This window comes from Saccoglossus kowalevskii, chromosome 2, assembly GCF_978046115.1.
Source record: "Saccoglossus kowalevskii chromosome 2, keSacKowa6.1, whole genome shotgun sequence".
Classification (NCBI taxonomy): Eukaryota; Metazoa; Hemichordata; class Enteropneusta; family Harrimaniidae; genus Saccoglossus; species Saccoglossus kowalevskii.
In genome coordinates this window covers 17,160,590-17,186,392 of record NC_140642.1, presented here as the reverse complement: position 1 = coordinate 17,186,392, position 25,803 = coordinate 17,160,590, and the positions used below count along the sequence as shown (strand labels likewise).

Genomic DNA, 25,803 nt, shown 5'->3' with positions numbered 1-25,803 from the left:
TATTATGCGTACTAGGTGATAATCACTTGGCGGTGATTTGATGCAAGGTTATAGTGTCGTGTGACTTTCTTTTTCTTGATTCAGTTTACTTCATAGCGGTAGAGGAGCAACGATTCTTGAGTATCAAATATATCGCGATTTTATTCTCGGATAATTTATCCAAAAAACTACCACAAAATTAACCTTTACAAAGAGGTTCTGTCTACCCCCGCGGAAGAATACACATCAGTTGCTTTCTTTGTGACTCAAGATAAAATAGTTCGTGACAATGTACGCCGAGTGTAGCAATTTACATTGAGATGATATACTGAAGATTTACAGAATTTTGCCGTCTCCGTTGCGAAAAATCAAACTATCTATGCAACGGAAAGTACGGAGCAGGGCTGAAAATGGCCATCAAGATCACAGCTAGACTGGATATTAGGATTTTTCAGCTGTACTTAGCAGTAGTTTTCATAGGTAAGTAAAGTGTGATGTGAGGCGAGTGTCCGGCGAAGCCAAGCATACAAGCAGCTCCCATTTGTATGCGGACATAGCTCAACCTCGGCATCATAAAAGAACAATTCTATATTCAAAATAGACGGGGGGCTCTTTTGTTTTCGATTGAATCGACTAAAACGGAGACTTTCTTTGGATTTGATTCCACTTCACTGGGCGCAAGTAAATTTTATCCATGGGTCTATAACGACTGTAGCGAAAACAAGATGTGCCGTGCTACAGACATATGCCGTTTTAAGTGTTTACAATCATCACCTGATTCGAGTGACCGTCCATGAAACCTTGGTCGAACTGGATCACATTTATATTAATGACTTGATTGCCTTCTTTTATTTGAAAGGACGATAGCGATGGTTGATCTAGTACAGGGGTACTGTCTTTATTTATTTATTTTTTTTGAATGCTGCGTTTAAAATCTAAAATGTCAGTAACAGAGTCAATGTCATATTAAACATATTATAGAAATTTAAATATCTGCTGTGCTCTTGTGTTTTTCTATGTCAACTAACGCTCGACACCATGGTTGATAGTTTACCCTTGGCCCTATTTTAAAACCAAAAAATCTTAAAAGTTTACCAATTGTGATTTTTTTTTTAGTCTTCTGCCAATGTGTTTTCACATAGAACAAAATTACTTCTATTTGAAAATCAGTGGCAGATGATTGCCAGGAATCCCACAAGTTAAGTGCATAAGTTATGGAGTCAGTGTCCTTGGCTTTTAGGTTTGGTGTAAAACAAACACATGGGCCTGTCTGCTTTCACAGAATCCATGCTTGGTTCCGAAACACTACAACATGTGTGTAGAAATTAGCATGGATACAAATCTCGTCTTGTTTAGCTTTTAAGAGTGGTATTTTATAATTGTCAATATATATTTCAGTTTAAAAAAGGAGACTACAATTCCCTTAGTCGTTCATAATCATGTTATACTCATAACAGACCAAAAATGCAATTTTATTTGACCGCAGCTGCTTCCAACTGTGCTTTTAAAAAAAAAAAAAAACACTGCCTGTAAAGCGTTGAAACTTGAAAATATATAATGTCACGCATGTGGGGGTTGTCATCTTGGAGAAAAATATGTTCTTTATTCTGCGTTGATATGACTTTTTAAGGATAGATCAGAAATGAGAAATCACTAGATTTTGAGATGAGAATTGTTGATTCATGATTTTTCAACTGGACTTGTAATTGTTAAAATCTGGTTTTAGCAAATCCAGCATGTTGCTTGTGTACAAACACACAGATGGAGTCTTAGCTAGCATCATGCTGCAGTTGTGCTGAATGCAATTAAAACTGCCTGTTAGTAGGAATCACTGAAGTGTCCCCAAATGGTTGAATGGAGTAGAGAGAAAAAACCTTGATAAACAGAGTATTCAGAGACAGTTGGGCATATTACAGCAGTTTAAAGTGTAGTATATGACAGATGATAGAAAAAAAACCTTGATATTAGCACAAAGCCTGAATAACAAAAGAGAAAAGTAGTTCCTGATAATAATGCAGTATCTGTGTTGTATTGACAGAGAGAAACTGATAATATCGTTAAAGCCTTTCATTGTTTTCTGATTTTTTCACTGTTTTGTTTGCGACTTGTTTTGACATAATGGAATTATAGGTAAAGAACACTGACAAAGCATTTGAATGCGATGGCTAAAGATAATTGTGAACTAGCCTCATCAGCATAAGAAATATATTTATTCTTGCTGTATGTGTAACCCTGGAGGTCAAAGGCATTTTCTTTTTTGAAAGCTTTTTTTTTTCTTTTTTCATGGTAGGGTCAATCAGTTGACCCAGGCATCAATAAATGCAGCACAAAAAGCTATGTTTAAGTAGGTTTGTGATATGCATATCATGAATGAAAAAATAACTGATTGCAACGATGGTGTGTCTATTTTTGTGTTGACTGAAAAAAGAAATCATTTGGTTCGTCTGTTGCACATTGTCTATGTGTAAGTTTAATTTTTTTTTTGCGGAAACTCATGGTTGTGTATGTAACTAGTAATTTTTGTGAAGTTAAAGTACATGTATTTTAAATAATTAATTATATCAAGCTATCAAAATTCATTAACCATTGAAATGCGTAAAATAAGTCGTCCTGCATATCGCATGCTAAAATTAAATAGAAGTTAAACCTGTCAGTGACAATGTTCATCACTTGTGAGCAAATCTGTCTTTAAGTGTATCATTTTTAAGAGTCAAACGGTAAGTTCTGTACAGCCATTATGTTTTAAATATTTCAAGCTGATCTTCGTTTTTTCACTGGTTTATTGACAGTTTTCAGTGTGTCGGTAGTATAAGGAATTTCAGTGTTGCTGTAATAGAGGCTGTTATTTCACACAGCAGTAGTAGTAATTGCTTGACCTTTGTATTCATGGCATTTTTACCAGTCTAATCCTAACTACTTATTGCTGTGCTAATGGCGGCGTCTTTACTTGAAGGGTATTCCTTCATGGGGATAAGCTTGACAGTGTGTTCTGCATGCATAAGGATGGCACTAAATTACAGAGAATTTAACAAGCATGGTGACGCCAATAATATCCCCGCTGTTTTGTTAAAATATACAAAAGCAATCCAGAAAACCTATCCGACTCACAATTTTTGAAAGTCCAAAGGAAAATTATTTTTTGAAATTCCACCATGAAGTTGACAAATTTGAGTCTGCAATGTGAAACTGCACAGTGAATTACCCATAGATTGAAAACACTCATCAATTTCAATCAGTTTAACGGTTTTTAGAAATGTTGGTTGTGAAATTGTGGTTGCCCTCGCAATATTGAAGTCCAAACCGTGATGTACATGTATTGTCATGGCTTCAACACATCCCAGAAATAGATTCAAGAAATTACTCATTTGTAGGCAGTAATGGAAAATCAGTGATAATAATTCTTGTCTAGCTTCACCTCATTCATTTTAATAAATAGATGGATGACATTTCTTTTTCATGTCTCAATCTCTTCATAGGTGTGATAAATGTAGCAGCACAGAATAATAATTTTTATTTTACACAACAACCTGTGGGTTATGACGTGAAGGATGGGGAGACGGCGACACTGACTTGCATCGTCAACAATCCAGCTGATATAGTTTTTCGTTGGACTCACGATGGAATAACTTTCGGTAATAGTTCTCGTCGATACATGGACGGTAGTTCTTTAACTTTTACAAAAGTATCTAAAGATTATGATACTGGTGTGTTTGTTTGTGTTGCAAGAAATGTACTCACAGGAACGGAAATAACCAGCCAGGGAGCGGAACTTAACATTCTTTGTAAGTATTCAGCTTTAATGTAGTCTTTAATTATCCATTAAAGATTTTTTTTTAAATGTGTAAATTGCATGTTATATATTGATTGAGATCCTTTCATTAAAAGTTTACCATGTTTTGTAGTGTTCATCCCCAAGATAAAGCTGATTTCCTTGTTAAATGGCAAACCATTATTTAGACACTGTATTGTGAAATGCTAGTGTTGTCTTTCCTGTGATCCTGATGCTATTCCACTCACATATATATTTATTATTCAGTGCAAATACACCAATTTATTTGTTTTCACCTACACCAGTGTATTGAAATATAATGTATCACTTTGGGCGATCAGTTACGTTGCCATGGTAGCAAAAGAGTAAATTGCCAAAGTTGTGCTTAGCGTGGCTGCTATATTTGAAGAGATCCATCTATTTGACCTTATCGATGAAGGCTTTAAATTGTTAAAGAGAGTCAGTCTTGTGTAGATGTCTAGGGATGGTGTACATTTCAGATACATTATTCATGACGCAAGATCACATGATATCACAAGCAAATTTAAGGATGACTTGGAAAGTTGTCTGTGTCGCTGAAACCTCTTATATGTACTTGAAAGATGAGCAGCTGCAACTTAACAATGAAATGGTAAACCATTGAACTACATCATCTTGCACCAACCAGAGATCATTTGCATTTTCTTGCCCACCTACTATAATGCTATGTCACATCTGGTTCCACCTAGTTCACCAGTTTCAAACAACTTTATGCCATGTATATTACATTACCCCCCCCCCCCCCCCCAGTACCCAGTACAGTCAGTACCATGCCAGCTAACATACTCACACATGCCACATCTTGCCCTTACCAGTCTTTGAGACATTACAACCTGTATTATGCCACTTGACATGCGTCTTGCATCATCTTTCCTACCCGCCCCTCAGGCGGTTTCATATTATGCCACTGGACAAATTGTGTTCCACCTGTACTCGCGGTCTGTATATTTTGCCAGATACTTGAGATGACTGATCACTCTCTCTCTCTCTCTTACCCCGTTGTGCCTCCATGTTGGTCCACTCTAATTCAGAATGATGATGTTCATGAAGCATGCTGGGAAGTCATGATGAGAAGCCCCAAAACATTACTGTAAATGAGTTTGAATTGCATGGAGTTCCTGTAATTTGTACAACCTCATTATGATATCATTTCCCTTGATCTGGAGTGTTCGTAGTAAAAAATAGAGTTTCACTCCCCCTAGGTGGTCATATGAAGTAAATAATTTAAAGATGGCCATCCACCTTTTAGAGCAAGATTTAATTTTTTTTAGACAAAATATACTTTATATGATAGAATTTAAGATACATAATAGAACGAGCTAAACTAGTTTTTGTAATGTTTAAAAAATTGTGTAGGTTTAATCAGAAAGTGATTTTATACAATCGGTATGTTCATTTCGAATATCTCACAGTAACAATTGAAAGAGCTCAAAATATGCTTGTGTACATCGGTTGATTGCAGCGAAATGAAACAAATAATTCGCATGTGTGGCCACAGTTAAATGGCAGTATAAAAGTTTTTTTTTATACTTATCGTTGGTTTGCATATTATTATAAAGATATAGTGTGTTTAAAAGTAGAGTGCGATGGATAGATTCTCTGAATTACCTGTACTTTTGAGCACGCTATTTAGGTAGTTGTGACACCAATGGGTTTCATAGCCTCAACACCCAAGCACCCATTCATATCTGACAATACAGTGTTACAAGCATTGAATACTATACGGCTCTTTATCATGTGGTGTTTGCCAAACAACTACCTCTTTTCTCCTTACTTGTTTTCTTCCTTTGAAGGCTCGGGCCAGGGGGCTATAACCGGGCCAGAGTTTACCCACCATGCCACTCCATTCCAAACATTGCATGGGTTTGCAGCCAATAAAAGGAAGTTTGGTTCACTGAAACTGTCTGACAGATGGCGGAAATTCAGCGTAGCACGGCTAATGAATAAAGAATTGAAGATGACAAGGCTTGTTATAAAATATTTGAAATTGCTCTGGGTGGAGAAATATTTCTGGCTATTATACCCATACGGGTAAAAATAGGCATAGGATAATATAAAGTGGATCAATCCAGTGCTTCACTCAGAGGAAGCCCCGCTTTTCATTTTGTGCTTCGTCTTTCAGTTGATTCTTGCTCATCTGATCTCTAACATGCTTGTGAGATTTCCAACTGCACTTTACTTCAAAAGATGAACTAGAAATTTGCATTTGTGTAGGAGCTTATTAAAGTGTGAGTCATTTTAATCCAGCAGCATAGCAACATGTATAGAGATATCATGTTGTTCTTCCTACGAACAGTTTTTGTATAGTAGTGGGTGAACACTTCTCCCAATAATTCATTTTAATTATACGAGTCGTGTTAATATACTGTATACAAAAATCAAACAATTTTTAAAAAAATTAGCTTGTCATGTATAAAACTAATTGAAGAATTTGTGGTTTCCACCCAGTAGCAACATGAAAATCGGCAAATGCAGAAAAAATATTTTTTTTTTTTATGTGTTTCAGAATCTATTTAATGTAGACAGTAACTATGTTGACAAGTAGGTGTGCATTCTTGACATGTGAATTACAACCTTGAAGCTTGATGTTGAAAGTAATCACCACCTACCATTTCTCTTGTCCTACCACTGGCCTCAACAATTTATAACTTTCCTTCAATTATCATGCCTTTCATTGTTAGGCTAATTATCAATACAGTAGTTGTTAATTGCCAGTAGTGGGATGGTGTCAATAGGAAGTCCTTTTTTGTGTGGCGGGGGGGGGGGGGGGGGGGGAAGGATTTCAGTAGTGGCCATTATAAACTGTATGGCTTGTCCGTCCTTGATAATCAGATAGTCCATGTTTGACACTGGTCTTGTCATTTCCGAACCTCTTTATGCCATAACATGGTATCAGTGATGAAAGCGGTCTTCCTCTAGATGGCCTTTCAAAAGTTGATTGTAAAGTTTTATCAGTCTTTGAAATCACAGTATCACAGCACCGTTCTTGGTCTTAAAATAGGATACACATGTGTGCAACTTCTTCTGACTTCCATATGCACTTGTAATACAATCCCAATGTCCTGCATGCCAAGCTACTGTATAAAAAAAACATACCCTACTATTTCTGGCATTTTTGTCTCCAAACACCCTCTAGCTGTTTGGCATTAATTTTTACTCTATGTATTTAATTTTGCTGTATTATATCCTTCTTGCTGTCAGGATTTACAATATGAAATCTGTTTCATGGTTCACTAACTCTGCCCATTAATATGGAACATAATTTTGTAACTTTGGGAACATGCTGCTAATGGGATGTACATGCCCAGTCCAGAAATGTCATTGACCTCTGAATTTTTAACAACATGGAAGTCAGAGTTTGACTTGCAATAAATCATTGATTTTCAAGGATGTTGAGCCTTGTGTTAAGAGACACATATGGTTAAATATTACTCATTTAGAACATGTTAATTTTTTTACTGTGAAGTATAATTAACTGTAATAACAATTCAGAATTTTAAAGTTAACAAAACTATTTTGTTGATCAATTTGCTATTTAAAGAAACAAAAATACATAGTGAAATATCTAAAATCTCTCTGTTGGTGATTACATTTTGTCATTCTCACGATTCTACTACAAAACTATGTAATATTTTCTGTTTCCAAACGTGGTCTAAACTGAAAAAAAAGCATCCCATTTCAAGATCTAATTTTCTCTTAAGTTGAAGCTCAAAATGTGCATGTTGAACAATATTTGTTCATTATCACATCAGTCTCTTTGAAGTGAGCTTATATCTCTTGTATCTGTACTGCTAAAAATTCGTTCTGTCAACTCTGCTGATCATTTGAATCTGACAACACTGGGTATTTTGTTAGTGTCTCATCAATTTCACAATATGATCTCACCTATACCTTGATGGAGGTTAATGGTTTTGTTCTGAGTGTGATGTAAGAATAAGTAATGACATGATGATGATGATGATAATGCTTGCACATCTGTCATTGATAAAAAAAAATATATAGAAAATGTTTTTGTATCATTCAGTGAGAGAACATTATTTTCCCTAAACACCGTCCCCACCCCAAATCATCCCACAACACCCTACCCAACCCAACCCTACCCTACCCTACCATACCTCCACCTACTTTTGACAGATTTTCATGCTAACTCATTGGAGAGAAAAATAGTATGTAATGGTATACGTTAGGCTCATTAGTAGAGAGTTTTCAGATAGCCTGTAGCAGTTTGATGGCTACAGTTGCTTTGTTTTCTCAGGTTTGGATGGATACGTGTCCTAATCTGTTTGTAAGTCATATAATTGAGTTGTTTTATACATGTGTGCAAAAAAATACAATAGAAAAAGATGGACATTTTACAATGTTCTTTGCTTTTTCAGACACACAAAGGGAGCCTTAGTGAACATGTTGCCCTCCCTAGGGTGCCTTAATAGTGGACTAATATGATTTTTTTTTAAATTATTCCCAGTGAATGACTAATTATGTTACGGCTCATTGTAGTAATGTATTTTTAGGGGAGGGGGGGGGGGGTGCTGGACACAAAACTCTGTTCTGGATCACTGCTACACTGACAAGGAGTGGAATAATACAATATATCTGGCACAAGGTGAAACCTTGGCATTAAGTGTCTTTATTCCACAGAGACATTGTACTGTATGAGTGAAATGTGTACAAATCATGGCAGTTTATTAATGCATGGAGCTAAAAAAAATGTTTAGCTCCTTGATTAATGCCAGTATTCACTCGCTACACTCATTTACTCTGTACCAGCAAATGCAAGAAAAAGGAGCTCCACTGGCTCCCTCCGATCAGTGTGAATTTGTTAAATTAAAGGGGCTGTGTTTACTTTTACCATGGTATGATATTTTGGTAGTCTGCACATGCCATTTGAGCTGTACTTGAAACTAAAATAAATACCAAGGAGAAGTATGGCACCATGTCAAATACAGTTTAGCCCCCTTCAAGTTGAAGGCTAATCTTTTGTTTTGAGTAGTGTGGTTGGGTGATATAAACAATGATTAGCATTTGAACAGCTATAAAAATAAGCCACCATATTGGACAGATATTTCTCTCAGTGTTTCCATGTTTTTTATTTTAGTTCCATGGTATTTCAAAGCTTTTTTTCAGTTTTGTTTTTGATAATCCATTCTTTTGACAAAAAGGCTTTTGGTTATTGTTGATATGTTGACAGTTTTCTCATAAACATCTGTTTGAGTTCTTTAAATTTAAAAAAAAAATAATATCAACATTATTTAAAATCTGTAATCTAAGCAGTCTGCCCAGCAGCATTCATTGATGATTATTCAATTTTCAAACTGAAAAATGTCATTCTTGTTATTTCCCAGCCTAAAAATAACTTGTCCATTGTGCGATTGCAGACCTAGTCATGTATGGGTTACGCCAATACATAATTCTTAATTTAAATCACCATTCTTGCTGGGTTTCCTGGGTGAGGTTTCTCCTCCAACAACCAAGCTATAGTAAGATTAAATTTCTGTAAATAAACACAGCCATGCTGGCAGATTAGATTTTTAAAACATTAATGAAGGAATAAAAAGCTATTAGATTTATAGTTCAACTCTTCAGCGCAAATAAGTCTAATTGGATCTCTAATTTCCTGCCATGTTAATCAAGATCACAAAGTAAAATTGACTTTGTGGCAGTTTCAAATTGACGTGTTTGACAGATCTGTTTGTTCCAAATCCAAGCTAATTGTCTTTGTAGATGCAGTGTGAATTATAGTGGCTTTCACATTGCACCATCAAGATTGATGCATTTAACACACTTTTGGCTGAAATTTTGCTTAGTTACCATTCCCATAAGTTCAAAGACAAAGTAGGCGTAAAACATACAAGTTTTCAAGTTGAGAACCTAACTTGTGTTTAGACCAAATGTCAATTCAAAATGGCTATAAGAGTAGGGTTGAATGCTGCGAGGCAATCACAGTCATTGTTTCCATGGAAACAAGTTTGAGTTCCCTCTTTTTTTATTAGCTCTATTTTATTTATTTGATGGACCTTTCATTTACAAAATATCAAGAATTTGTAGATGTTTGAAAATTTATGATTTTTTTACAAATTATTTGTGTTTATTCTTGTAACCTAATGATTAACTAATTCTATCAAAAAAATGTAGTGAGTAATTTTTATTTTATTTACATGCAATTAATTAATATAATTAATTCTGTCTGTATTATTTTTTTTTTTTATAAACTCTGTCGGAAATTTCCCCTACATTTGATATAGATACGTGAAAAAAAAATAATGTGATGTAGTCGTCTGTTAATGCTATAGGCATGTAGGCAGTCTGCACGTGATAAGATGTCTTTGGTACAGCTTATGTGCCATAGAGAGGGGAGATAAGTGTGGGGGGAAAAGGAAGTGGTGAATATTTGGCTCGGTGTTGAAACACTTTGGGGAATTTGTGCTGATGGAAAGAGTATAAAGTGTACATGCTCTTCACTCTTTTTGAGAGTTTACGTGGCCGACTTGAAAAAACTTGAAAGTACACACACATTATAGTGGAATATCCATATTTACTAATTTGCTACAGAGAGCGAGAAAACTTGTATGTGGACCTACAGACAGGAAATACTCAGTGTGATGACTGGTTGAATGACTCGCTGACTCTACAGCGTTCATGTACATTGTATATCTGTGTGATTGAATGCATCATTGCTCTCTTTTACCCTGTCCTGAAATATAAAAGGGTGTGGGACTGTCACGCTGAGATATTATTTGCAGACAATCAATAGTGTGAAAGAGTTCAAGGTTATTCTTAAGGGATGTGAGCACTGTGTTATGTGATGTACCATATCTGGTGAGATACACCACGGCAGACACTCTTTGAAGTACATTTTATACACCACGATTTTTGCTTTGATGTGGATTTATATTTGACTTCACCCACCGCTCTGCAGCAGTTACACCTTATCACATGCACTAGTGTTGCTTAGCATCCTGGATGTTACTTGGCTTCTTATTCCCAAAGGAGATTAGCAGCAGGGTGGGATTTTATCCATACTTGACCACCAATTATTTTACACACGCCTCAGTAATTCCTGCATAATTTGGTTCTGACATGGTATGCTAATGAGCCTCACTTAGTCACCAGTACATAGATTTTTTAAAAGTCTGCTAATTGCGGCTTTCCCTGCTTGTAAGATGGATCTATCATTAGTATTTTTTTTAGTCTATTTTTTTGTGTGTCTGCTAAATGCCTTACAGATATTTTGAGTCTGTGTGTAATTGTTAATTTCTTTAATTATACATGTATATTTCATAATGCCAATACTTGAAGGTTTTTTAATAAACAGTTGAAAAAAGGTTCATTGTAACAACATTCCTGAGTTATAGGGGCAGAAGAGTAGTCATGCATATATGCATATTTTATTGAATTATCTGTGCACATTTGTGCATCAAATTTCCACATATGCAGGGACTGCTCAGTGATTTGGCACTCGGTGATAATGTGTTTATGTTCTACACACTGGTTTATATAATACTGCTAACAGTCACTACTGTGGCAGCTGTGTAAACCCTTATTTTCCAACCCAACTCTACGAGTCTCTGATATGAATGTGAAATATTGATATTGACGTAGTTGCAGAAAAGTCAATCAAGCAGCAAAATAATTAGCCTTACAGCAGATCTAACAAAGTTACACTATTTTAAACCCAACTCTAAAGGGATACATAAATCTCCATAATGAATAAATAACCTTGACGAACTCGATATACTCCACAATATTTGTTGTGCATTGTCAATGGATGGAAGCCCTACAGTTTTGGGTGAAATCGGAATTAGCATTGGTGTGTTTAAATTCAGTCACAATGTGTTAATAATGTGATATTCGGTATTTCCACATGATGTATTGATTTCCCTTACTTCCGACCAGCTTGCAGGGGCATGTTTGTTTTCACGAAAATGGATGTATTCAAACAATTTTGCTATGGAAATGTTTAACAATGTCCAGTTTTGTTTCCCATCTTTTAATTCTTTAATGATATGTGCAGTTTATACCGTGCAACGTTCTTTTGTCGCTAGTGTGAAAATTTAATTATTGACAGATGCATTTCTATATTAGCATTGCAAATGGTGAGTGGTGAGTTTGTATTCACTGACCATATCTGTATGGGACACTCATTCTGTTACATGAAGGTGAAGTCTGTATCAGCAGCAAATGTAATTCGCAGTCCTGCAATCACAGACTTTATCTTGGGCATGGGTTGACTGTTGATTATTTGTGTTAAGGCAAACATTATCAAGCAAGCATTTTTGTTTCTGCACATACATCGATTTTCAGTATGTCACATTGTACAATTCTGGTATATTTCTCAACTGTGGCTGTGTCAGCATCTTTAGTAAATTGTCAAATCTGAGCTGACATAAGCAAACCTAAACTGAGAAAAGAAAAAAAAAATAACTTGTGGGGGTCTAACTAGTTCACCCTAGTCATAAATTTTCTCATATTTTGATGTTATCATCAACTTGGCAGGCAGGAATCCTCCTGGTACTGGGGACGAATTGAATTGTCACCGTATTGATTGACTTGCTTCTCAAAACCATGTGTGAGTAAAAGAAACCAGGGGGGATGTGCAGTACTACTAATGCAATTTTAAAAACTCCACAACTCTGTGCTACAGTGCTTTGTTTGTGTATCCATGCCTGTCGGGGTTCCTTTGATGTCTTTTATAATGTCTCCACTGGGAGATAAATTTAAAAATGATAGATTATGAAAAAGAGGACCATGTCTACAAATGAAATAGACCTCGATTTATGTTTAATTTGGATAAACTAATCAATTTCTCCAGTCTGAAAGTATGGAAGGAGTAAAATGGGTGGAAAATAAGACTTATAAAACATTTCAAAAAAATATTTACCATCGTTGAATTTTTAGCAATTAGCAACAATATGCGTAGTAGTAGTATTTCTTTTCCTTTTCACACAGTGCGGTTTTATTAATTCACGAATACAACTTATCAATATTTATGAGCGAGTTTCAATTTATTTATTTTTTATTAGTTTCTGATGAGATAAAACAAGTTAGCCTTTCACTTGTTAGCACGTTGATTTCAATAGAATTGTAATCCTGCTGGCATTGTGTACAAAAATTATTCACATGTTTGTATAGAGAGCGAGAGCCCTATATATATATATATATATATATATATATATATATAGTGATATTATTTAAAAAAAACTAATCCTAAATCAATTTATTTAACAGCTGTTTTTACACCTCACATTTTGTGATTTTTAATTTGCAAATGAGTCTTGAGATTGAAACATGCATATATAATTTGTACCGAAGAATTCGTGGTTGTTTATTATTTTGACAATATTGTTTTGAAAATTTGAAGCTGAATTTACCATGATAGCATTGTTTTTTTTTTTTTGTTTTTTTTCTGAATAATGTATTTTCCCAAACCACGCTTGGAGATTATTTCTTTGTCGATTCATTGAAATTAATTTGGTATGATTAAGCTTCAGTTGCACAGTATTTTATCTATTATACCATTTCACAATTTTTTTTTTCTTTTATTGTTTGATAAATTTCACACTTTGTTATATTTATAAGGTTTTGATGTGAGTTGTGTTCATAGCAAATCTCTTTGGAAAATATCAATCTGTCGCTGTCTGAATTTTTAATAGGCTTCTGAATTTGTGCCTTGTGGCATCTTGATAAACCGCCAAAGCAATCCAATAATTTGCTTCCGGATAAAAAGAAAAAAATACAGCATTTTGTGATTATTTTTCTCAGCATGAATCAGTAAAGTTTCATCATCACTTGTAAATATTTTTGTTTTCTGTCATCAAAAAATGGATTTCCTGTGTATTTATGTGATTTAAAGACCAGCCCAAATAGTGTAGATTGCCTTATCTTTGACGTGACTCATAGCAGATGAAGCCTAATATAATATTCATTTTGCTGATGGGTTATTTAGAAATTATTTGCGTCTTTTTCACTGGCTTCACATTCCTAATATGGCACCTCAAAGAGTAGCGCTTGAATGAAGTGGGAGGAGCCAGACAGACCAACCTCATTGTGAGAGTGTAGAGAGAACAAAATAGAGTATAATTGGTCTCACTCTGCACCTCTGATAGCTCAGACATTCCTTTCAACCTTTGCCCTGTGAATTTCCATGTAAATTTTCCATGTAAATGGGTTAAATTGAATATGTTCCCCCACCTGAGTAACCTTCCATGCTGTATCAGTAGGATACAGGATGATACCCATCGCACTGAGTCACAAATAATTCTGATCGTCTTATTGCATTAGTTGTTTAAAACTGTTTGGGAAATTCAAGCCAATAAAAGAATAAATGTGCACGGTGAATTGAAGTGATTTCCCATCGATTGTCCCTATTGCCTTGTATCAAATCCTTGTGGGCTTGTTCTCATGCAAAACAACCTAATATATAATAAATAATTTCACAATATTGAAATTGATTGCTCTAAAAATGTCAGGAATTGACTGCCTTACAAGGCTGTTCCAGCAGCATTTTTGCTGCTGAATTTCAACTCGCTGCGATTTTCAAAGAGCTTGCAATAAATGTAATCAAGTTCAAAGAATGGAGGAAGATAGTCTCAAGGCTAAATATAGATGCAAGTTGTATTGAAACTGGCATAGTCTGGACAATAAAGCTTTGCAATTGATAGTGCACAATGATATTGTAAATCAATACCGCTCTACCACCACCACCACTGGATAACAGAAACAGTATGACTCACTTTTTAACAAGCCACATCACAGATGGCCACCATTTATTAAATTACGTCTCTTCTCACCTTCCTCCTCTTTCCATCATGTGACTACCCTGTATAAATTATATGCATGCATTGGATATTGCCCTCAATTTATAATAGAAACTGAAACATAAAAAAGAAGAAGATATCTTTGTGTTCGTTAATCAACATAGAATGATTCACAGTTATATGGCAGCCGACTAATGATGCTGTACTCGTTGGAACTCATCGCTGACCTCTAGTTCAGCGCACAGTTGGCGACAAGATTAGGTTCCTCCGAATAATAATGTTATAATACACTGCGCAATATCGCAAGACAAACATGAAGGAATTCATATTGATGATATCCAGGAGTATTGCTAACTAGATTGAGTTGATAAAAGTGTGAAAATTCTTAGCTGGGTCTGCTATAACTGTTATTTCCTCACAACGCTGTAACATACTGTACTTGAGAGACCCCATGATTCATTTTTTTTCAAAGAATTCCAGTTATAATTCTTAACTGCTGTTAAGTATACAAATCGGCATTTTTTTTTGTATGTGATAAAGAGAATTTAAATGGTACTAGGGGTTTGATTTGTGGGCTAAGTGGCAGAGAGCAACATCATTATACAGCTTTGCATTGATATCGAATAACATCGAGGGAATTCTTTTTTCTCTACATGGAAATTTATTGCAGAGCTCTCATTCCATAATAATCCAAACAAACTATGAATCCTCTGTGTATGTACGTTTGGTGGGAGGTCTTACGGTTAGTGGATAATATTAGAAACTGTTTCTGTGGTGTAACTAGCTCGTAGGCAATTGCCAGTCACAGGGATGTCAAAAGTTCATGAGCTTATTTCAGAGTTGAGTTGTAAATATCTTTCTGATTGGTTGCTCTACTTTGGTACATGCTGCTATTTGTCTCTGAAAAGCTAATGTATTGGAGCTGCCAACTAACCTCCTGGTAACTAACCTCGGACCTCCTGGTTAGAGATGAAAACATCATCACCATCATCATCATCATCATCACCTTCATCATTCCGAGATCATCAGGTGTATATATCTCTCTCTCGGTTACTTGCAGGGATAAGTTACAATGGCAAAGTACAATTAAAAGAACCCACAGATGTGAATCTTTTGAGTGCCGGCATAGATGTAACGTTACGCTGTAGAATAGAAGGAAACCTAGACCCCACTGTGTATTGGTATAAATCTTCTACCCCTCTTGAATCATCGAACCATTTAGACATCCGAAGTAATAAAATTACCATAAAAAATGTCACAACTCAGGACAATGGCATCTATTCGTGCAGAGCAGAAAATAGAGCTGGTTCTGCTTGGAGTGTAATGTCTAACTTTACTTTGGACGTAATCAGTAAGTAGTATGTCTATTCGAGTGGTGATAACTCTTGGGATACAAGGTGTTTTGCTTTCTTAAAGGTAGTCAGTTCACACACTAGTATGTCTACAGTTGGTGTTCAGCCAGTATGAGTTAGATTCGTTGGTGTTGAAACCTGATCCATCTGGCGAAAAATAACATACAATGTGTGTCATTTTTGTACATTTGAATTATAAGTTTGAATTTTAGAACCTGGGATAGTAGGTACGTGTCAATTATTGTTACTAGTGATAAATAGCGACAGGGCACTGCACACATTATATTTTTGTTTTGTTTTCAACTTTAACATTAAAGATAAGTCTGCTTTTAAATATAAATTCCCAGGAAAGTGCTTTTTTGCCTTACTAACACACTCTTCCTTTATTTGAAATAGACTCTACTAACTTGTATGCAGACAGAGGCTGCCTTTATCTGCTTAATTTATTATTAAATGTCTGTTGGTTTCTTTTTTAAGATCCTAATGCACCAGTAGTGCTCGTCTCTCCAAAGGATTTAATAGTCAACAAAAATGAGAATGCTTTATTGCACTGCGAGGTTTCTGGCGATCCTCCTCCTGAAGTACACTGGTATTATAACAATGAAGGACCTATTACCAACCGTTCACGGTAAGTTCTGTGTATAATGTAGATGAAAATCTTCTAAGACATAGCATATATAATATATTCCATATCTTTATCTCTAGCCATATTATTTTTAGTTTTGCTTGCCCGCTATTGCCCTTTTCAGAATAGTGTTTTTGGACAATGGAAAAATTTGAAATAGACCAAATGAAACAAATTCGGTGATTCTGGTCTTATTCTTGAAACATACTAGGTAAGTTGTCAGGAATTGGAACATTACTTCCCAAAAAAGCTGTTTTTTTTTGTGAGAAAATATTTAATAATTAACTACAGATATAAAAAAAATTACATCTAAGTTAGTTTTAAGAAGATATTTGCCTAATACAACTAAGTGCTAGTCATTTACTACATAGAGAGAGATTACGTGAAGTAAAAAGAAATGCAACACTGGTGGAATGTAATTGGGGAGATACATTTGTAGGGGTAGTGATATATGCTGGTGTAAATGAGGTTGCATACAATATCCCAGAATTGTGAAGAGAAATTTGACTACAAGTTTACAGATTTTTGAAAAATGTTATCTAAAAAAGAAAGTAACATTTTTCTTTAATCAAAATTGATGACATGTCTGTAGGCGCTGTGGTAATGTACACCTACCCCTGGAGTAGCTGGTTTACGTGATCATGCCCCTGATTCTATGGTGCAATCTATTATAAAATGTAAAAAGGTCAGATAGAGACATGAATTTAAATTTAACCAGTCTTCACGTATATACATAGAGAGTTGTGGGAATTGAATATTTTCGGCGCCATATGTTAACTTTTGTTTTTCACCATGTGTTGCCAAATTAAAAATAGCTGCTGTGTCTGTAATGATGCTTGATTGCCCTAGAGTTAGGGGTGCATGAATCTATAAAGGTGTCTTTTAATTAATTTCTATTCCAAGTCAGAAAGGACCATAGCATTTAATTTTAAGTTAGTCAAGTCAAAATCTCAGTTTGTACAGAACTGCAACTTCATTACCAGCTCTTGTCAAAGATAATTTAATTAAATTTTATCGAGACTAGTATTATTTTTAATCCTTTTCCCGATTGACACTTGTCACGTGATCTGGATTCCTATTTCATGTACATTTATAATTAGACCATGTTTTCTTGGTTTTGACTATGTGGAAAAATACACATAATTGACAGCCATATGCATGATATCTGTCAACATGTTCACTACTTCAAGGGGATGGTGTTCTGTTGTGTTTTGGGGTCAGTGCCAAAGAGCTTGATGCAGAAGCTACCTGTAAACCCCCCACAACACCACTTTTACCATGTCTAGTCAAACAAATTGCTTGAACTTTGAAGAAAACAGTAGAGATCATCAATTAAACGAACATCAGCAATTTGCTGGTCTTTTTCTCAAAATGTCAGAATTTGGTTTCATCATTTCAGAAATTTATTGTTTTACACCTAAAATATGACAAATACTTCGAAATGTCCCATGACACTTCACTTTGCAATTATGTTCTTAGATAATTGTTAGACAATTGAACAGCTTGTTTTGATATGCAAATCAGCCATTATGTGTGGACGTTTAACTGGGAGGATCACTGCTACATCAGTTCAACTACCTTCTATGTAAAAGCGTAGTTCCAATATTAACAAGAATGTTTTGTATCAATATTTATTTTTTACAGGTTATTTATCTTTCCTAATGGCACATTACATATCACCCAGGTCCGTTCCAGATATGAGGGTGAATACGTGTGTAATGGTATTAATGTTTATGGACAAGACTTTGATTCTGCCAGCCTGCACATGGCAAGTGAGTGTACTCCTGTATATCAACAATGCTCGAAATCTTCATCACAATATTGAAGCAACAGTTTAATAAATCTGTCTGACGAGTCTTGTCTTGACGAGTCTTTAATAACCTTATGTTTATGCTTTACATTGATTTGCCAATTGTCGTCTTGTTTTGATAAAAATGTATTGTAACAGGAGTTGTGGAAATCAGAGATTGTTATTTGCAAATGTATTTATTACAGTGGTGATGCTGTGTTATCACTGCCATAAAAACTTATTACTGCTTTCATATTGGGTTTGATTTAGTATATGTGAAAATATAAGGGGAGAGGGATGCTTTATATATATATGTTAAAATTTAGTCCCAGAACCTCAGAATATTGTTACATTAATGAAGAACTGATCTGTGTACCCCTCTGTCATTTCTGGCTATTGAGATCTTGTTTAGAGCGAAAGTCTCAGTTTTGCCCCTCCAATACTGTTCTGTTCTTCCCTATTACCATGTACTAAATACCATTGTTACATAGATAATTGGAAGAGTGGACTAGATGACTGGGGAGAATGGGACTTTATTTGAGGGACAAAAACAAGTATTGTGGAACTCGTTCTCTGAACTAGATCTCAGTGGTGAATGGCCTTTTGAAATCAATCTATGTCTTTATAATAATTATATTACTGTTAATTGCTCTATTAGGAGCACATCACCAACGGAAGTCATGTAAACCAAAAAAATCACATTTATTTTGACCGTAGTAACCTCTGTAGTTTATTTTAGCAGATGCGCCACTATTGGAGCAAATAATGTAATCATAATTTAAATGATTCACCTATTGAAACGCCACGTTTTGTTCTTTGCAGGGTTAGACTATCTTCCCTACCTTGGCACCGAGGTTGTGTTGTCTCGTAGCAGTGTTGAAGTAGAGTGTGCATATCCAGGGACCTTTGCTGGGGGTTATCCTCCACCAACATTCACATGGCTTGACCCATCAATGACTCCAGTTCCGTCCAGTGGTAATGTGAGGTTTGTTGGCGACAGTCTTATTATTGACTCAGTTGAGCAGATAGATGCTGGTAACTATACTTGTCGCGCTTCCAATATGGCCGGTAATGTCACCACTCAAACTTCAATTATAGTTGCAAGTAAGTGTTGATAAATTATTCATTATTATAAAGTCAAATTACAAAGTGGTCAAATACAGAATAATCAAAATTTGAAAGTCAAGTTTAATCAGTCAATGACCTCATACAATTGAAAATGAAATGCATGTGCTAATTAAGTCAACTTATATTTGAGAATGTTGATGACATTTGTGTCGTCACCTGAATTACCGCTTTCCCATTGATATAGATCAATTTCTTCCATAGATCAGCCATCTATTCACTTCCCCTGGGCATTTGATTAGCCAATGCCAGGCTATATTCAAGATTGTAGCTGATTGGCTACCCAACTCTAACACCTAACAATCAGAGCAATCAGAGAGCTCTGTTTTTTTTTCTTCAACTTGTATATATGCTTTGACTCATCTGTATTTGAATGGCCAGATGGGCCAGCCAGTATTAGGTTTGCAGGTGTGGCTATCTCAAGAAAGTCAACTATACTTTTCAAACCAGGTGACTGAAAGGGAAAGACTGTGCATTGTCTTTCATAAATTTCACTTTGAATTGACAAAAAAAATCAGCCTTTCAGTTAAATTCATGATGTAATAAATCATAGTTCAATACTAACCATTGTTGTATTTCTTCCAGCTACACCAAGGTTTACATTACAACCTGAGAACACTTCCGTGAAAGAGACAGGCACAGCTTTTCTTCACTGCCAAGCAGAAAGTACTCCACAACCTACCATCACATGGAAACGTGATGGTATAGATGTAATGAACATGTTTGTAAGTATGATAAACACAATGCCCTTTTGTGGCTGATTTATTTTCTTTCTATTGCTGATGTTGTTGGCCCATGTTTGCTGCAGTCGGTGCCAGATTAAGTAGGCACAACCTTTTCATTTCCTTTTTGGGCTTGTCTTGTGGTGAATATCTGACTTTTGGACACAGCTGACAAAAATTGCAATTTATTATCATGTTACAGTGTACACTTATTATTTCAAATTTGTGATGAATAGAAACTGTGTACCTGCAGCTGTAACAAACATTGAACATCAAACATACACATATGTATATGTTTGATGTTCAATGTTCAATACTTTCAGGTAAATTAATTTGAGCAGTGATCCAGTGACTTGTATATATCTGATCTTGTTGAACAACACCTAAAAACTTAAAATTGTATTTTGTGGTAACAGATGGATCTACCAATAACAATAATCTGTGTTAAAAATTAATGCTGCATTAATTAGCCTGAGTTGCTATACATTGAAAATGTGTATGTGTGACATTGAATGAGGAGTTCCTACGAAATATACACATCTTAGTGAATACTCTGTAATCTGCATTGGTATTTTATATCCCAGTATTTTTGTTTAATACAGTTTATTGTTTTTACCAAATTGACAGAAACCAGGGAAGTATAATTCCCTTAACATTGAAGATGAATTATCTATGCAGTAATATGTTTTCTCAGATTTCTTAAGAAACAGCTTTGTTTTGTTTTTGCAGCAAGGAAATCGTTATGAAGTGTTCAGTAATGGTACCCTGCAAATACGCTATGTTCAGTTGACTGCGGACGATGGTGAACTAATGTGCAATGCCTCCACTGTTGCCGGATTCGTGACTGCAACAGCTTACCTAATGGTGCAAGGTAAATGCTACAAACATGCCTCTATGTGTTCAGATGTGTTGTTTGTCTTAACAGACTAGAACTTAAAATGAAGTATACTTTTTGTGTAACCATGCACTCTGCTCTTTCTCTTGCCTGATTCAGAATTGCGGTGATGACAATTTGACAAAACCACTGCTTTTGTATTTAAGTCCTCTTAACTGTCTAAAAAGTAATCACGCTATGGATTTTTACTAATCCAAAAATTATTTTATATTCAATGGAATCTCACGACGAATCTTCTAATCATTTTGTGCTTTGGGTTCTACATATCTAAAGACTGTCGAATAAAACCACAACAGCGAAGGGAAAACATTTATGAATGTTATGAATTTTTTCGGCAATTCCCTTTTTTCAGTTAAATTGCGGGATGGGTTCGAATTGGTATCTCGACACACGTACAAGAATAACCAGACGTCACAGCTCACCGTAGTCTTGCACATACAGCAGACAGGTCACTGTAATATATTTGTTGCTTCTCTCTCTTAGTAGCCTGTACTATCCACTCGCTTTAATAGTGTAGCCTTTTAAGTACTGTACTGTAGTTGTAGTAACAGTGCACCTATTTGACATTACTAACAACTTTGGTGACGTGAGGTTCCACTGTAGATTATACCTTGCATACATATAATGTTAATCTCTCTCATCTAGGTATGGTGAACTAATCAGAGCATGCCAGCGGTGTTGATTGGTTTTGTGCCCTGTTTTTTTTTTCTTCAATTAAAAACAGTGCATTTGCAACCCGATTAACATCATGATCAGTCTCCCACAGACTGATTCTCTCTTCATTTTGACTACAGAAATGTGAATGGCTGACACCCCTGTTTGTGTGCTCCCTGATCATTGTTAACCCGGATATCCCTCTGTGTGGGTGATTCCATTCTTTGAGAAATAGGGAGGACAAACTTCAATCAAAGCTGTCATTTTGCTGTAAAATTAAACTGATATCTGATCATGGCTAATATCATTTTTTTTTTATTATTATTTTATTACTGCATATTATAGGAATATATTTGGAGGATATGCTTGTTTATTTTTTTTTTTTTTATTATCAAAATTTATTATAATTTTTTTTCTCTCTTAGAAACATTGAAATTCTCCTCCAAGCCTGTGCCAAAACCTTTAAAACTTGGAGAAATTGACACCTTGGTGTGCAAGGCCAGGGGAAAAACTGTGCCAATTGTTTGGTGGCAGAAACAAGGCTCTCCTGCCGGTGTATGGCCAGATCATATCAATGAAACTGATGGTACACTGACCTTTAGTAGAGTGCAAAAGACAGACGCTGGGAAGTATACTTGTTATGCACAGAACACCCAGGGTTTGATAAATGAGACCGTTGATATTCAAGTTGTAGGTAAGTAAAACTGAAGAACATACTGCACTAGGTAAAACAATTATCCTCATACCAGTTGAGTGACATTCATGATGATCAACTTAATCAATGCTCTGTGGGACATCAATTCAAGTAAATAAACCAAACAGTTTGTTAATTAATAAATTAACTTTTCTTAATTAACTGAATTAAACTTGTATGCCAATTACAAAAATCAGCATGCTTCATGCTGTCAGCTGTGTAGCACAAGTCTGTATAATATTTTTCTTATAAAACCATGTTATCATCTGTCTCAATAAAAAACACATGCTACCGGTACATGAATTCAATGTCGCATTGCTTAATTACTATACTTAGTATTTCATATGTTTTTGTTTATTTACACCTCAGTGTATCCAGAGTTTACATTGGAACCTGTTGATACGGAAGCATATGAGGGTTATTCAGCTATGATGCACTGCCAGGCAGACGGTGACCCCACACCTCAAATTAGTTGGACAGCTGGTGAGAAGAAATCTCTACCTGTCCATTTTGAAGTCTTGGAAAATGGTACCTTGTATACCAGTGAGGTTCGAGTTGCTGATGAAGGGAAGTACACCTGTATTGCTGGTAGCAACGCTGGACTGAATAGCAGAGAGGTGACATTGTCAGTCATAAGTAAGTAGTAAATTGTTGTCAAAAATTAGTATTAAAATGATTTTGGTAATGGCGAAGCACCTATTCTTTGTGCACCACGCCCTCATACTAACATTCATTGTTATTTTATTTTTTTGAGGAGACCGTCCACCAACTCATGTGGGACCAGAAGAAAGGAGTAATCCATTAATGATGAAAACCGTTGGAATTGCAGTCGGTTGTGCTGTAGCTTACATCGTTCTTGTGGTCGGCCTGATGGTGTACTGCAAAACGAGGCGGAAAAAGCAAAAACGAGCAGCCCTGGCAAGAGAACGGAAAGAGAATGGAGAAGCTCCAAAGGAGGCGTACAAAGATTTCACGGATATTAAAGGAGCTCCCGGTGAACCTAAAGTGGAGAATGAAGTGGCGATGAATATGATGTATGCCAATAAAAGACGAGGAAGTTACGATAAATTGCAGTTCCCACGGCATGATCTGCAGACCATTACTATGTTAGGTAGGACTTGTAACTTTATAACTATGAGGAATCAATTTGCATGTAACTACATTTTTATGATTTCATATTCTTTAGTACATTGTTTACATTACTCAAAACTATAGAAATCTGTAGCGTCTTTTTTAAGATCGGTAACTGTGCTGCTTGATAGTATAGTTACCCTGGTGAGGAATTGACACTCAAACGGCTGAAGGACACTCAACAACTGAAATTTGATTGATGTTATTTGACAGGTCTCTACTCTTGACATAAATATATAATGTTTCTATATCCTATCCTACAGGCCGTGGTGAGTTTGGGGAAGTGTTTCTTGCGAAAGCGATTGGTATCCGCGATGGTGAAAGAGAAACTGTGGTGGTTGTCAAGGCACTGATGAGTAAGGATGAAGATTTACAAGTTGAATTTAAGAGAGAGATAGACATGCTCAGTAAATTACAACATGACAATGTGGTACGGTTGCTAGGAATCTGTAAAGAAGCCGACCCTCAGTACATGATTCTAGAATACCTAGAGTGGGTAAGTTACTGTTCACTTAAATTTCCTGTGTACCAATAATGTCATATTGGTAATATTGGTTTTCAACTGGACGAAAATGGCTTTTAACGCAATACATTGGCATTGTCATATTCACAGACTGAATGAACTTCTTGTACGTTTTAGACTTCCTGTAGCTGTGGAGACAAAATTATGTGGAATTCACCACTAGGGGGCGCACTCGTGCTTGATTTGGTTCATTCCCACATAAAGCTTTTATACATATTGATGAAACCACTGTGATTTTTTGCACCTCATCATGGTTGCCATCACATTATCAATTTGTGAAGTCACAATTCTTGTTTGTTTTGATTTCAGGGTGATTTGAAGCAGTTCCTGAAGGCCACAAGAGGTGATAATGGCAAGAATGCACCCCCACCACTGCACCTTAATCATAAGATCAGTCTTATTAATCAAGTCTCCCTGGGTATGGAGCATTTGTCCAATCATCGTTTCATCCACAAGGATCTGGCTACAAGGAATTGTTTAGTTAGTCCCAACCTTGAGATCAAGGTCAGCAACTTGGCCCTGACCAAAGACGCCTACAGTAGAGAATATTATGAATATCATCAGAGCTTAATTCCCATTCGCTGGATGCCACCTGAAGCCATATTTGAAATGGAGTACAGTACAAAGAGCGACGTCTGGGCCTTTGGAGTGTTTATCTGGGAGGTGTTCTCATTGGGAGAATTGCCATTTGCTAACTTAGCTGACGAGGACGTGCTGAAAGGTTTAGTGTCTGGAGAGATTAGTTTAGAAAGACCATCGTCATGCCCAGAGGAATTGGAAGCACTCATGCACCGGTGTTGGGAAGATAGCCCAAAGGATAGGCCGTCGTTCAGCGATATTGCAGTCACGATAGGTGAACTACATTTAGATAGTGAAATTTAAAAGATGTGCCAGCAGTACAAGTTGATAGTTTTAATTCCAAATCATGAAATACTGAAAATCTAATGAAATTTCCACAAGAATTCAGTGGCTAACTTTTTTTTAGTGGTCCAAGTTTTTAGTTTTACGTTTTTTGTTTGCACACCAACAGATGCAGCCACAACAACATACACCCAACAACACTGTTTTTTTTGTTTTTTTTGAAGAAAAAAAACTTTTAAAAACTTTCTTAAGCATCTATGGTCAGTCTGTACAGTGAGTTATTGCAATATGTGTATTACAAGTAGATGACGGTAAAAGACTGAAATAAAAACGGATCACTCTTTAGATAGAGAATCTCTGCTTGCCTTTGATTAGCAGTAGATGAAATGTGCGTAAGTCTCTGTTATTTATTGAGAGCAACAAGCAGATCACCCTGTTATATATCTCTAAATGTTTTGTTTGAAAAACAATTTGAATGCAGTAAAATGTGTATTGGTAAATTTTTAGTTGTACGTGCATGTGTGCACATAATTTGTGTGCGTGAGTCAATGTATCGTTTGTATGTTTTTAAAAACTATTTTTTTGAGAAAGAAATGAATCACTCTGTGTTGATGAACATATTTTATGAAAGAAAAGGTTGCTTTATGTTAGTTATAGAATAATTCAAATAATGTGGTGTACTCATTGTGCAGGTAAAAACAAAACGTGTAATCTTATTCTGAATCTAAAAAAAAAACACACTACTTATCTTTTGGTCCAATTTAGAAATTTTGGAATTCCCTTTCACAAAAAATAAAGAAAATGATAGTGAACTTTTTTTTTTGTCATATTTTTTTTCTCGCTGATAATTTCTTCCAGGATAAAAAAATGATTTTAACAAATTAAGAATTT

The 25,803-nt window shown here is 35.6% G+C and overlaps 1 protein-coding gene across 3 annotated transcripts; it reads left to right on the top strand.

Annotated features, from left to right (window-relative positions):
* Window positions 1-21: 21 nt before the first annotated feature.
* On the top strand, window positions 22-25,412 carry LOC100313712 (PTK7-like protein). 3 transcript variants are annotated; one of them, XM_006816997.2, is made up of 13 exons: window positions 22-459; window positions 3,456-3,761; window positions 15,602-15,892; window positions 16,371-16,521; window positions 18,163-18,290; window positions 19,130-19,411; window positions 20,018-20,157; window positions 20,884-21,025; window positions 22,128-22,397; window positions 22,767-23,033; window positions 23,155-23,508; window positions 23,792-24,024; window positions 24,361-25,412. In XM_006816997.2, exons 1-13 carry the CDS (start codon window positions 390-392, stop codon window positions 24,931-24,933), a joined length of 3,207 nt encoding a protein of 1,068 aa, XP_006817060.1. In that variant the 5' UTR covers window positions 22-389; the 3' UTR covers window positions 24,934-25,412.
* The last annotated feature ends 391 nt before the right edge of the window (window positions 25,413-25,803 follow it).

Excerpts from the sequence above, each read along its gene's own strand:
- LOC100313712 (XM_006816997.2), top strand. The coding sequence starts at position 390 with ATGGCCATCAAGATCACAGCTAGACTGGATATTAGGATTTTTCAGCTG. Across the intron at positions 16,522-18,162 it reads CCTATTACCAACCGTTCACG|GTTATTTATCTTTCCTAATG; the intron begins GTAAGTTCTGTG and ends TATTTTTTACAG. Across the intron at positions 24,025-24,360 it reads TTCTAGAATACCTAGAGTGG|GGTGATTTGAAGCAGTTCCT; the intron begins GTAAGTTACTGT and ends TTTTGATTTCAG.